Source organism: Prunus persica, chromosome G2 (genome assembly GCF_000346465.2).
Source record: "Prunus persica cultivar Lovell chromosome G2, Prunus_persica_NCBIv2, whole genome shotgun sequence".
NCBI classification, from domain to species: Eukaryota; Viridiplantae; Streptophyta; class Magnoliopsida; order Rosales; family Rosaceae; genus Prunus; species Prunus persica.
Window position 1 is genome coordinate 18,880,058 of NC_034010.1, and position 15,214 is coordinate 18,895,271.

The 15,214-nt window shown below is 36.0% G+C and overlaps 2 protein-coding genes across 2 annotated transcripts in view; both read right to left on the reverse strand.

Annotated features, from left to right (window-relative positions):
• Window positions 529-3,354, reverse strand: LOC109947407 (receptor-like protein 12). The gene has a single exon (XM_020557367.1). The coding sequence runs from the start codon at window positions 3,352-3,354 to the stop codon at window positions 529-531; it is 2,826 nt and encodes a 941-aa protein (XP_020412956.1).
• The window catches only part of LOC109947408 (receptor-like protein 12), a 1,775-nt gene continuing 1,491 nt past the window's right edge, over window positions 14,931-15,214 (reverse strand). The window contains exon 2 of the mRNA XM_020557368.1: window positions 14,931-15,103. Within this exon, the coding sequence (XP_020412957.1) occupies window positions 14,931-15,103 (173 nt within the window). The remainder of the gene's footprint in view (window positions 15,104-15,214) is intronic.

Below are 15,214 nucleotides of genomic sequence, written 5' to 3' on the forward strand. Positions count from 1 at the left end.
AATGAAAAAGAGAAGGGGTTTTCACTTGAGCCATAGAATCAAAACAGGGCAACAGCTAGGTAAGAGCCATTCTTCGTAATACCCAGGATACCATAGATCGCAGGCCTCCCAACGAGCTAATGACAGTGGAGTGACTATAAGGTTTGGGAGATTTGGATCCTTCTAATTGTGGGTTTGCTTTACATTCAAAAAGAAAGGATTGTGTTCTTCAGTTTTTCACAGAGAGGGAAAGAGGGGAACAACTGAAGTTGGGTTTCTAACGGGTTAGATTTCAACCCGATTCTACATGCACCCTCTTTTAAAAACTCACCGTTGGATGAAATCCAACGGCTCTTACATGCCCCTCAAAAACACCCCTTATAACTTCCCACTCACTATAGAAGCTCCCATACTTCTGCATCCCCCACTCTACCCATGGGCCAACTCAAAGATAGAGCCCAGTTACATGGAAGAAGAAGGAAGAAAGAAACAAGAAAACTACTCCAAATGCATGACTTTATAACACACTGAATTTCTGCATCCCCAACTCTACCTTTTCCATACAGTTAGCCTCACCATTCCAACGATCTTAAGGAACAACTCATGCCATCTTGTGATCGCGACATCTGCGAGTACCACTCCCACCACAAACCCACTTCCAATTCCAGCCAAACCAAATTTCAAATCAAATTCAAGCATTTGAGCTGAGCCTGAATCACTGTCTTCTTCAGTTGAAGGTGGCGGTTGAGGGGCCTCTTGAATTCCGCATTTTGGTAATGGATCTCCACACAATCCTGGGTTTCCCTCATATGAAGTGCTATTGAAAGAAGTAAGTTGGGTACCTTGCGGAATAGGACCTGTGAGATTGTTGTGAGACACATCAAAGTTCCCAAGGAATGTAAGCCTCGTCAGTTGTTGGGGGATCCGTCCTGAGAGCATGTTGTGTGAAAGGTCCAACGATTCAAGATTCCTTAAGTTCCCCAAGGATGATGGAATTGAACCATTGAGAATGTTGCTGGAAATATTGAGTGAGTGAAGCTCCTTAAGGTTCCCAACAAATTCCGGAATCGTACCTTCAAATTTGTTGCTTGAGATATCAATTGCTGCAAAGCCTTCTTGAATCTTCGAATAGTGCAAATCCAAACCTTTAATTGCTAATGTGATTGAATAAGCAACACTTCGTACAATAGAAACACCATTGAGATCATAGGATACATATGTGTACATGTATGTTGACTTGTTTACAGTAATATTTGGAAACAAAGGTGGAATCTCACCTTTGAAACTGTTGTAAGACAAATCAAGAATGCGTAATCTGGGGAAGTCAATATTTGTTCTGGACTGTCCTATTACACCATAAAACTCATTATGGGGCATTGCCAGAAGTTTTAACTCTGGAAGAGTCCCCAACCAAATGGGAAAGACATCATTGAATTGATTGTTTGACAGAACCAGATACTCAAGTATCACACAATTCGCCAATGACCTTGGTAATTGCCCCTGCAATTGGTTATGACTAACATCAATCATCCTTAAACTGCTTCTGTTGTTGAATGATTGAGGCATCATGCCATGAAAAGAGTTGCTTCCAAGAAGTAAAAGGATTAGACCATCACTAAAGTTTCCAAGGCACTGAGGAAGCGTGCCACTCAAGTTATTTTTCGACAAGTCAAGGTACAAAAGAGAATTCATATTGCAAAGCAATGGTGAAATTTCTCCAGTAAATTTGTTGTTAGTGGCTCCATATTCTAGCAAGGATGGTGGAGGGACCGGTAATCGTCCATGAAAAATGTTGTTTGAAAGCCTCAAGCAGAGCAAGTTAACCCAGGGTATGACAACTGGAAGTTCCCCCGAAAGGAAGTTATCAGTAATGTCTACTAATATCAGAGTTTCCTTGCTTATGTTCCACATCCAGTTTGGTACTTCGCCATGGATTTTGTTTCCTGCTATTTCCAACCGCTCTAACTTTGTCTGATTTCTTAGGAAATATGGGAACTCTTTTAAATTGCATATACTCAAGCCCAAAACGGTGAACTGTTGAACAGTTACATCCATAATATTTGAAAATTGTTCAGTAACAAATTCCAAACTGTTACTACCCAATTGGAGTTGGTAGAGATTTTGTGCCTTCTGAAACATTTGAAACCCCACTACACCGCTCAGGTTATTTGACTGTAGATAAAGGATCTCGAGATTGGTGAGATTGGAAAATGAGGCGGGAATTGAACCATTCAAATGATTAAAAGAAAAATCTAGGTAAACTAGTTTGGTAAAGTTACCTAGCCAAGATGGAATTGGACCAGTTAAATAACTCGTACTAATCCTAAACACAGTCAACTGGGTAAGGTTTGCCAAGGAATCAGGAATTGGACCTCCAAATTTGTTTGCTGAAATGTCTAGATAAATGAGCTGTCTAAGATTACCAAGTGCAGATGGAACCAACCCTTTTGAAAAATTACATTGGGCCACATCCAACTCTTGCAATGAATTAAGCTTTCCAATCGAAGAAGGTATTGTTCCGAAAAACCTAGTAAACGCAACTTTCAATAAGATGAGAGGACTACTTTGATTAAATTCAGGAAAATATCCAGTGAGATCTTGATTGTATCTCACACTAAGAACTTTTAAGTTCTGTAAATTGAAAATTCTCACTGGGAATTCGCCAAACAGATCACATTTCTTGATGTTAAGGGATGTCAAAAATGATAAATTTGTCAAGGAAACGGGTATGATTGAAGATATGTTAATGAAACTGAGAGAAAGAGTTTCTAGACTAGTTAAATTTTGAACTAGACTTCTCATGTCCGATGGTTGAAGTTTCAGCAATCGCTGAGGATCATAATTAGGTCCTTCAATATTGCAACACAGATCAAGGTATGTCAACTTAGACAAGTGAGAGACTTCAGATGGTACTTGACCAGAAAAGAAAGAGGCAGAGAGGTCAAGATGAGTGAGGCTTGGAAAATTTCTAATGCTAGATGGAATTTGAGAGTAATTGAAGTTATTATCAGAGAGGCTTAACCTTTGAAGATGCACCAAGCTGAACAGGCTACTATTGGAGTCGAAAGAGCCGTAGAGATAACTGCTGCTCAGATTAAGGCCGATAACATGACCCGTCATCTCGTCACACTCCACGCCATCCCACGAGCAGCAACTGCTATTTCCTCCTCCAGCTGGTTTCCATGATAAAACCTTTGGATAAGCACCGCCATAACTTGAGGCAGATTTGTCAATAATAAAGCTCTCCTTGAACTGCAGCAAGGCTGAGCTCTCCTCGGCATGGCAAGATGGCTGCTGCAAAGAGTCTACAAAGTTCGCAACCACAAGATGAAACAGCACCAGAACTAGTAGTTTGGAGAGCATGCGAATCGACATGTTAAATAAGCAATGGGATAACCCCATAGTGTTCTGGTAAAAAAAAAAAAAATCTCTGTACTCTTAGCTAAATAAACATCTGTGGAAGTGAAAGGTAGAGAGCTAGCTATTTATGGACTGCCATGATCAAGTTGTTGAGCAATGACATCACAAGAAAGATGCGGTCGGCAACAATACGGGTGCTGCTAGGGATCAATAAGTTTTAATATTTTACGAAACAGAAATAATAAAAAAGAAACAAACAAACAAAGAAACAGAAATAATCACAAAAGCTTTCTAAAATTTTTATCGGTCAAGTCAAGTGGGATCAATAAGCTTTAATATTTTATTTGAGTCAAAAGAATATTTTCAATATAGTAAGAACTGGTAAAAGAAATTTTATTTTTTTATTTTATTACAAGCAATAGTGTAAACTACGAAGAGGGGGAGGGGGGTGGTGTTTCGCACACACTACCGTAGTGTCAAGATTCTAGTGTCTAGGAAATGGTTAGTTGTGCAAAGGACTTATAACTTTACGGTTACTCCTGTACTCGATGTCCTGCGTTCGAATCTTCCTCCCTCAATATCGTATGTATATAAAATGATTAATTATAAAAATTAAAAAAAAAATTAAAAAAAGGATGCATAAAACACGATTTAAAAATGAAAAACTAAAGAAAAGTAAAAAAAAAAAAAAGTAAAAATTTACCAATGCCCAACCCCAACCACCTACCCCTACCTACCACAGTTCAGTTGCCACTCCAACTGCCTCATCAACCGAAGTGTCCCCTGACCCCAGCCCTACATCATCCTCCCACTACCCTACAGATCTCCTCCCCTAGTCTCCCAAGACTCACTAACACCTCAGAAATTAAATTAAGGAACGAAAGAGAAACTCAGGTACAAGTTCATAGACTATTGCCTTAATTTTTTCGTTCTACATTTTTTTTTCGTTCTCATCGATCAAGAATCAAGATCAATGCGATGGATATAAGTACCAAATAGTCATCAGAGAATTGTTTTATTGGCTGCAAGAGCCTGCAATGGTCTGTGTGGTTAGAACACGTTTACTTTGGTTTTGGGCTGTTCTGTCGTTTTGCTTTGTGATTGATATTGAACTGGCTTGCGACTATATAATTCAGTTATTTTATAATCAAAACAAAGCATTCCTTAAAAAATTGTCTGTTGTATATGGACTACATTCATATTATCATATATTATATAAACTCTGTCGTTGGTCTCCAAAATATTTTAGTCAGCTTCTTGTTTTGTAAATTAAATTAGACACCTTGTATTGTTAGCTGTTCCCTCTAAATTAATGAGGTAACTTGGTGACGGCCAACATCCCAAACCAAATACTAATTAGTCTAATGCCGGCGATATTTGTTTAAAACTTAATCAGGTGTGAAGTTATATCACAAAATGTCTCGTAGCTATTCGTGAAAACCATATTATATTAGACATAAAAATTGAAGCATTGGTTACCCATATGTTTTTTCTTATCAAGTTAAGCCCATTTTTACACCTTATAACACTATACTTCTTTTTTCTTTTTTTGGATAAAGATATAACACTTTCCTTCGATGACTGAACCTAGTTTTTAAGCTCGATTTTTCTTATTGCCTATTTTACTCCTACAAAGCAACCATTAAGTGCCCGTTTGGGAATAAGGACGGACCTAGTAAGGAACTAATTTGGTCTATAGCCCAGGTGACTTTTCTTGTCTTTCAACTCAAAATTGCATTTAGCCCACCTCTATTAACTAGAAGGTTGACCGGCAAATCTTTGCAAAGAATAGAAAAAGTGTAAACATAAAATAAAATTTAAAAAAAATCCCCGCTTAGTGTGAAATTAATGTTAGATGATATTTGAAATTATTTTTTTATTTTTAAAAACATTGGAAACTTTACCTTGGATGAATTATGTTCTACATCAATTCTGAGACACGTGATCAACTATTTTTAGATTTTTTGGAAAACCATTCATATCACTAGCTTTCCTTTTCTTCAGGCTATAGCTAAAAGAATTACTTCCATTACATTTTGTCAGAAGAGTTCCAATGAGAAAATCAGTCAAAGGCTTTTATTGTCATGAAATAGGGAAAACTCTTATAAATTTTGGTGTTCTTGCTTATATGAATAATATTGATCAGTGAGATTTAATGAATTAATTAGTTGCTGAAATATTGCCTTATATATATATTATTTAATAGGTTATACTTTTATAATGTCGGGTCAACATAAAAAAAACATAAGAGATCAAAGATTCTTTAGATTTCTTTTGTTATAAATTTAATGAAATTCACTCGTATCATCGAGTTTTCTATCTTTTTAGTAGGTTTGTACGTCAGGTAAATTTAGCCTACCCAATTTTGAAATTCCTAGGTCTGTCCCTGTTGGGAGTGTTTCTGAAAGGGCTAAAAGTGTTTTATGACAACCAAAAACGCTTTTAACAGCGTTTAGCAGAAAATTTTAGAAGTGGTTTTGGGCCGTAGAAACACTTTCTGGAGAAGCACCTGTTATGTGCTTCTTCATGAAGCATTTCAATTTCTTATGAAAATTTCAGTATTTGTATAATAAAAGCGCTTTTGCTAGAAGCTTTTATGAGTAGAAATGCTTCCTACAGAAGCAATCCCAAACAAGCCCTAAGTTATTACCTGCAAAAATCACTTATTTTGAAAGTTCTCTTCCACCTGTCTATTTAGTATTTAGTTTATTAAACGTCAAACTACTTTCCTTCAGAGTTAATTTCTCTTATAGCAAATCTAAAAATGATTATTTGCGAGCAAATCAAATGCCAAACTGGCCCTAAATCTCTTCCCAAACCTCTTGTGGCCTAGTTCAATCTTCAGTCCAAAAGAGCCAAGTCCCATGTTGGCAACAAACGAATTAACCTAACAAGAAGATTCAAAAGCGGCAAGGGACTTCTATGTATTAAATTATTTTAATCATTATTTATTTATTTATTTATCAATCTTATTTTCTTTTCTTAAAAAAAATTAGGGAAATCACTACAAGAAAAGAAGGCAATAGTCACGTTGTTTGAGTTAACAAATTGATTTTGGTGACAGTGGGTTTGTTTGCTTATCACCATTATTTGTGCTTAACTCTCTCACATTTCAATTTATTGATTACATATTATTTAAATATAATAAATACTAGCTCCTAGCACATGCTCAAGCATGTGCCAATTCGTTTTATTCTTTATTTTATTTTTAGAATTAAGAAAAGATAACATAGGTAGTTATGTTCCATAAAAATAGGACCTATTATCTGATTTTATTTTTAATTTTAATTTTTTAAATAGGAATTTTTTTAATTTACTATATTATCCTGATTTAATTAATCATTTTAATTCTTAATGTTTGAATTAACCAAGGACATTTTCTAGTATTTTGAATGTTTCACCATTCTCTGCCTTTTGCTTTATATATATATATATAGATAAAACCACTTTATTGTCCTTGACAGCTAAAAGTAACTTGGGAAATAGCTCAAAATGCCACCCATTTTATAATTTTTTGTGAAAATATCACCCCTTTCCTAAAATTTTAAAACTATCACCTATAAATACATTTTTATTGTTCACTGTTTGCACACATATCTCACCTCTCTTGTTCTATTTGTGGCGCAGCTATATGTCTCTCTCTCTCTCTCTCTCTCTCTCTCTCTCTCTCGAGCAGCTCTGTCTCGCTCTCTCTTTTGAATCGCGAACCCTTCCCTCGACCCCGTATTTTAGGTATGTCTTTTGAATAGATGCTTGCAACCTTGAAGCTCTACTGGATCGGCCATCTTGAAAAGGTAGGGTTGATGGTTATTTTCTTAATATCTGTGGGATTATGTGAAATAGGTTTTGTTTGATTGCTTGGGATTCTGTTAAATTGGTTTTGGGTTTAATTGCTTTCGGTTAGGTTTTCTGAATCTTCATGCTCATCCATCTGGGTTTGACCAATTGCATTTAGATTGATCTAGATATGTGAATCTAGAAACTTGGGATTTTCCGTTTGATGTAATGGATGCTGTTGTGTTCATGTTATTTTGCAGTCGTATTGTTGTTATGTTGCTATTATATTGCTGTTATATTGTGGTTATATTGCCTTTATATTGCTGTTGTATTGCCTTCGTATTGCCTAGTTATTGTGGTAATAAAATGTTGTTTTGTCATGGTCAGAAATGGAGATAATTGTTATTCTGGTTTGCTACAATGGAAAATGGGCAACCTCAAAGAAGATGTGCATCAGATTGGTAATACAAATTTGGTATTTTCTCAAATTTTCAATTTTATATGCAGTGCTTTGTATTTGCTTTTCGGCCGTATCACATTTCTATATTTTCGTTGTTCTTCAAATTTTGTCATTTTCAATCTTTATGTGATTTGAGTATATTCTAAAATTGGGCATTTCCCAGTAAGGTAATTTTCCGATTTTCCAATTTGGCAATTTCGTTTTCTATGTTTTTAAAATTTTCAAAAATTGCTTAGTTACATAATCCATTTTTAGCCTGAAATCGAATTTTATTGCTATTATTGTAATGCTCTAATGCTCTAAATTACAGCTAATGAGTAAATGGTGTACATTTCAATCCAATCAATTTAATGTACCAACTACATACCCAATTTCGTCATATATAGACATACAACTAACTCCTTGAACACAATATAAAATAGACAAATTTCTATACATAACTGAAGCATAGGCAGCTTCTTAATGTGAGGTTTGGGAAAATTCTGCACTTACTCAAAGACAAACATTCTCCAGTAAAGCTAACCGTATTTTTGTTTACAAATTTTCAATAAATACAATTGTGAGAATGAATGTACCTTTGAAATTTGTTTTTGCATACTGCAGTTGTCAATTGTCCCCAGCAATAGTTAAAGATGTCGGACGTACGGCCTCCAAACGAAGATGTCAATTACTCGGGAGACCGGCCATGGCATGTGCTGTTCCCATCTCCACTTCTGACTCCAATTGCCACCCTATTGCATGTATCCCAGCGATAGTTATTGCTACCTTATTGCAATTATATTGCCCCCATATTGTACTAGATTGTCTGTATATTACCCAAATATTGTGGTTCTATTGTATGTATATTGATTAGGACTCGTCATTAGGTTTAGAATTTAGGGCCTACTTTATTCGAAAACAAGAAGAGGAGGAGAAAGGAACAATGTGCCTTTCAAAAAGAGGCACTTAACTGCATCATAATTACAGCATAAGACATTGTAACAAATAATTATTAAAAATTATAAGTATGAAAAAATTATTTAGAAAAAAAGGATGGTGTGAATAAATGTCCAAATGCTTGGTAATGGGTTGAAGAAAAGCATGATTGTATTTGGTGGTATGATTATGTTTGGTGATATGATATGTTGTTCGGCTTAATCTTCATATATGTAATTGTTGTATTAATAAGTGACACAAATTAATCTCGTAATCATCCTATTATTAACTAGTAATGGGTCAAGATGAGTAAATGAAATGAAACAAAACAAGAAACCCAAAATAAACACAAACAGTAATTTCCAACACCCTTTTATTGCCACTATATCGCCACTGTATCACTAGTTTATTCCGTTTTATGCATAAATGAATTATGCACGTCCTCTGTTTTCTACCCATTATGCAAATTTTGTGTTATGTATATGATTGGATTGAGCACAGAAAAATAAACAAAACTACACAGACCAAATGTCAAAAAAGGACAAAAAAGAGTAAAAGTCAGTGGAAATGAACACATTGTTTCAAACAAGTAAACTGTCATACCTCCATAAAGAGCAAGTATGTTTATATATCAAGCAATACGAAATAGTTGAACTTCACAATCTAAATAATAAGTAGGCTAACGATGATTGCAACTCGAAAACAAAACCCAAAAATGGAATCAATGTATGTGCCATGTAAGGCAATTAGCCACTGCCATCGATTGTACAATATTACATTTCACCTTGCTACACAAAATACCTAAACCAAATAGCTCTATTAAAATGTATGGATGACCATATAAAGCACCTCCAGCACAGCTTTGATGTCTGCATCTTCATATAAAGGATTTCCTGACATAATTAAGGAGCACAGTGAATTCCCAAGTGATAAGTGAAGACCGAACTCAATTCACTGACATTATCATATTTACCTCTATATATGCTTTCCCCCTTAAAGCCTCAATTGCAAGTTTGAGTCGGTAATATGTAATCTTCGAAGGGTCAACTTTATCCAACGAAATGCCGGCACTAAGATGCTCAATGAATTTGACCATTATGATTTCACACGAGGTATTGTCGGATCAATAAGTATAGAAATTAGAACTGCAGTTATGTACAATATTGATAAACTGCACTAAATTTACATAGTTTACCCATCACGTTGTTGTGGCACATCACCAATACTGCAAACCATATAAAAAAACCAACTAATGCATCCATTGAATAAACAGGTGCTTTGATACCTCTTCCTACAAACTGACAAAGGACACCATCGTCCAATGAATTCTGTTAATTTCCATTGAAATAGGAAAATAAATATTGCTTAATATTAAAATTCCAACAAAAGCTACTGCAACTGCAAAAACAAGCTATAAAGATTCATGTGCTTAATGTTGAGACTATAAATGCACACCTACAATTTCCCTTCTTCGGATGAAACAAAAACAACAAACAAACACATAATCCAATTGCATAAATCGCCAAAATCATTAAAACCACAATGGAACGGGAATAAAACAATAATAAACTAGCAATAACACAGCACTACGATGCCAATATAATACCACTGAAATGGCAATCCGACATCAATAAAACAACAATACGATACCAATAACAGCAGCAAAACAACAGCAGTTTCAAACGAAGAACAAAGAACACACTCCTTCACTGTTTCAAACAAGGAATCATCACAATCCGACAATTTCAGAGAAATCCTTAAACCCTAAACCAATTTCAGACAAACACCTAAACCCTAAATCAATTTTGAAGAAACCCCTAAACCCAAAGAAAATGATGATGAACAATACCTTTTGGATGTGAACAGTGAAGTTAAGCTTCGATAAACAGATACCGTTGAGGGAGGAAGACCACTGCGTCACAGAGAGAGAGAGAGAGAGAGAGAGAGAGAGAGAGAGAAACTGAGAAAGACCGATAGTGAGAGCTGAGCGAAGACGGACTAAGACTTGAGCAACAGAGAGATAGAGCGAAGAGAGAGTGAGAGCTGAGCTACAGCGAAAGATGGAGCCAAGAGAGGTGAGAGAGAACAAAATTTCTAAAAATGCGATATCTGTGCAATCAATGGACAATAAAAATGTATTTATAGGTGATAGGTTTAAAATTTTGGGGGGAGGGGTGGTATTTTCACAAAAAAATTATAAAATGGGTGGCATTTTGAGCTATTTCCCAAGTAACTTTCCAATTTTCCCGAGTAATTAAACCCAACAAAATATTTAAGAAATGTATTTTACTTTCCAATACACATTTAAACTGTCTCTTTTCTAAGACTTTCTTACTCACATGTATCTCAGATCTACTTTTCGTTTGGGAAATGATTTATTTTTTGTTTGGTTATTGAGAAAATGAAGAAAAATGTTTAGTTTTAAATTCAATGTTTTGTTGTTATATATTCTTTGCAGGAAGACATGAGATGAGACTGGAGAGAGAAATAATATGGATGTACAGATATGTTGCTATTGCTGGATTCAAAGGTTAAGTTATTTTTGTTCTAGACTTTGTTTTTCCTAGCCTTCATTATATACCAAACTGAAAATACTGATATCGGTAGCGGGTGAATAAAATCTCTTTCAATATATATTAAGGATTAGTGGGAAGGAAGGATGGAATTGCTCAATACTTGCTCGCAGTTCAGGACTTATAATTACCTTATGTATTTACACGGAGACAGAGCCTGGATTTGGATTCAGGAATGAAAATACTGTTGACTTTGAACAATATGTTGTAAAATTGGCTAATATAATCTTTTAAATGATTTTTTGGAAAATGAAAGGTAATTAGAAATTGTTGTTTTTTTAGGAATATAATACACAAGCTATACACCCACTTATTATACAAATACAAATATAAACACGAGAATTAATATCTATCAGTCAAATCAACAGAAATAATAAAATATTATGATTTGACATGATGTTCAGCCCTTAATTGCAGCCATAGAAAGTCAATAATTTGTGTCACCAAACTCTTTCATTCGTAACAAAGCTCAGAAGTTACGTGACTATTGTAGGAGTCATGCATCGTGACTATTGGCTTTTGTCACTAAAAATTGTAACTAATAGGGGCAATAGTCACAAAAAATATAGTAACTACTGCCCTTTTTCTTTTTTTTGTTGTAGTGAATTTTTTTGTATTTAGCCACTCCAGCTCAAGAGCAATTGTTCATGGACATTATATATGGAGAATTCTTTTCCGTATAGGAACAACACCACACCAATCCATCCCAAATTTGGTAGTTAAACTCTACTGTGGTGTAACCACAAAGAAGAGCTATCTTTCGAATTTTTATTCTTTTTGCTTGAATTAAAACGATTGCAAGTCACACATGTCGGTCTAGACTAGTTACAAATTCAGTGTGAAATGTCCAAATTACCCTCCATGTCACTCACTTTAAAAAATATGTATTTTTATATAACCGAAATGGAAATAGAAAGAGTGGGAGTCATTCCCATTTCGGATTACTCCTTTGTTTACTTACACATTGGGAATGAAAGAAACGTAGGGCCCAAATAAAATTTGATTCCTAATTCATGATATGGAGGAAATTTGATTCCTGATATGGGAGGTGGGATTGGGCAAGGGTGAACCGGAATAAGATTTTCCTTCCCTAATTGCCCCCACACATAGATTTTAATTTTTAATTTATTTTAAAAATAAAAAACCCCTTTATATAAAGATAACAAATTTTTTTAGCCCTTTATATAAAAATAACAAATTTTTTTAGGCACAATAATAGCAGCCATTATGCCCATTTTGTCACATGACATCTCATGTTTTTGTTATAGAATGTTGCATGCAATAAAAGAATGCATTGGTTTTTTTTAATTATTTTTATAATTTTATATATCTAGATATATTGGAAGTAAATAATTAAACCTATAAAAAATATTATTTTTACAAATATTAAATTCTATTTTATCATTATGATATATAAAAAGTTGGTTATTATTACATTACACAATTTTTGTCATTTGAAAACTTGCATAAGGAGTTGAACAAAATAAAATTTCTTTTTGTAGAAGGGTATTTTGGTAATCAAATTTATTTTGATTCCAATTCTTTAGAATAGTAAACGGTTTTAATGAGAATCAGATTTATTTTTCTTTCTGATTCCTAATAGTTAGTAAGCAGTGTAATTGGAATATTGACTTTGATTCATGCTTATCAATCCGTTTGGAAGCCCTTAACAGGACGTTCATTGCTCTGATTCCTAAAGTCCAAGTGCCAGAGAACACCAATCAGTTTAGGCCAATCGGCCTATGCAACAACTCTTACAAGATTGTGGCTAAAGTCATTGCAAACAGACTGAAAACGATTCTCCCTGACATTATTTCTGAAAACCAGAATGCCTTTGTGCCAGAGAGGCAAATTCAAGACAATATTCTCATGGTACATGAAACCTTTCATTATTTGAAATTAAAGAATTCAGGGGGTGTACATGAGGCGGGTTTAAAGATCGACATGAACAAGGCTTATGATCGGATTGAGTGGGATTTTCTAGAGGCTGTAATGATTAAAATGGGCTTTGCTAGAGTATGGATAAACCTCATCATGAACTGCATTTCTGTTTCCTTTGCGGTTATTATCAATGGCCAACCTGGTAAATTCTTCAAACCAACCCGTGGCCTAAGACAAGGGGATCCGCTTTCCCCTTACCTGTTCTTGCTGGTTAGTGAAGCACGACGGTCTAAGTGAAAACCGTCGTGGTTTATAAAAAGACGACGGTTCTAAAAACACCGTCGTGTAATACAACCTTAGACAACTAAAAAATGGAGTTTCAAATGGCTGTTCAAAAACAACGACGTACATAATTAAACAACCGACGAAGCTGGACAAATACTGCTTAGCCTCGGGTCAGTGCATCAGTTCTCAAAAGTCCAGCATTTTTTTCTCTTCCAACACTCTAGTGGAAACTAGACGTGATATTTGTGCTCTTTTGAATATTAATGGAGTTGACAACCCTGGAACTTATTTGGGCCTTCCCAACAATCTGGGGAAGATCCAAAAATGCAGCTTTAGGCTACATCAAAGAGAGGATCCTCAAAAAAATGGATGGGTGGAAACTCAATACCCTCTCTCTTGCTGGGAAAGAAGTTCTTTTAAAAGCTGTAACAACTGCTGTGCCAGCTTTTCCTATGGCTTGTTTTCGATTCCCTGAAGGTACCTGTAATCAAATCAACAGTGCCTTGGCTTCTTTTTGGTGGGGTAATAATGAGGAGAATGCTGGAATTCATTGGAAATCCTGGAAAAAATTATGCTTGGCTAAGAAAGTGGGAGGTTTGGGGTTTCGTGACTTGTCCAACTTTAATTTAGCTCTTCTTGCCAAGCAAAGTTGGAGAATTATTTTGAACCCTGAAGCTGCTTGGGTTAAGATCTTGAAAGCGCGTTATTTCCCTACAACTGATTTTCTTCATGCAACAAAGGGTTCTCGCCCTTCATGGGCATGGGTCAGCCTTCTTGAGGGAATAACTGCAATGATGAAAGAAGCACGCTTCCAAATTTTTATTGGCGCAAACATGAATAAATGGAACGACGTCTGGATCCCTTCTTGTGAGCCAGGACCTGTGCAAACTTTGTTGCCAATCCCTCATCAAGCCCCTCAATTGGTACAGGAACTAATGGACAAACGGAACCACACCTGGAAGCTGGATAGTATCTCCACCTTCATTAACAATGACTTTTTACAGAGCATCGGATGCATCCCCATTGGTCACTCTTCCAGACCGGATCGCCTTGTTTGGCCATGGAACTCAAGTGGCTCGTATACTGTCAAGTCGGGGTACCACCGTTTTCATGCTAGACAAAATACCAACATTGCAAGCCATAATCACACCTCTCATATTGTCTCGGAAAGGGTTTGGAAGACCATATGGAAGGTGGAGACTCTCCCAAAAATAAAACTTTTCCTTTGGAGAGCTCTATCTAGATCCATCTCAACCAGATTTGCTCTTTTTAAAATAAAAATTGCAACGGATCCCCATCTGCCCAATTTGTGAAGGTTTCGAAGAATCGGTGGAGCACATTCTTTTTCTTTGCCCGGGGACTCAACTTGTGTGGTTTGGCTCAGACCTCTCCTACGAAGTTGACCCCTGAAGGATCTCGACTTTGGATAGATGGCTTGAAGGCATTATTTCGATCCCTGGCACCTCAAGAACTGAAGGCAAATTTCTATTATCGTTTCTCAGCTTCTTATGTTGGGAAATCTGGAAGGCAAGGTGTAATTACGTTTTCAATGGGTCTAGCCCTGATCCGAGGCTTGTGATCACCCATGCTAGAGATGCTTGCTCTGAATACTTAGCGGTTGTCTCCAAGAATGATGCTAGAGGGAACCTCTCTCCTGTCCATCATGTCCAAAGAACTCGTTGGTCTAAACCAAGCCCAAACTACGTAAAATTCAACTTTGATGGTTCTTGGCTTCCTGGCACAATGAAGGGCAGCTTTGGCATTGTGTCTCGTAATTCCTCTGGGGAATGGTGTGGTCGTCTGGCTTCCCCACTTTTATGTGATTCATCCCTTAGTGCAGAAGCGGCAGCAGCTCTTTGTGCTTTACATCTTGCTAAAAACAGGGGTTGCCTGAAAGTCATCTTGGAGACAAATTGCAAGGTGTTAATAGATGGCATTTCTAGAAATCATGGTAACAACTCCTGGGCTATCCTTCCCTCCTTAT

Excerpts from the sequence above, each read along its gene's own strand:
- LOC109947407 (XM_020557367.1), bottom strand. The coding sequence starts at position 3,354 with ATGTCGATTCGCATGCTCTCCAAACTACTAGTTCTGGTGCTGTTTCAT.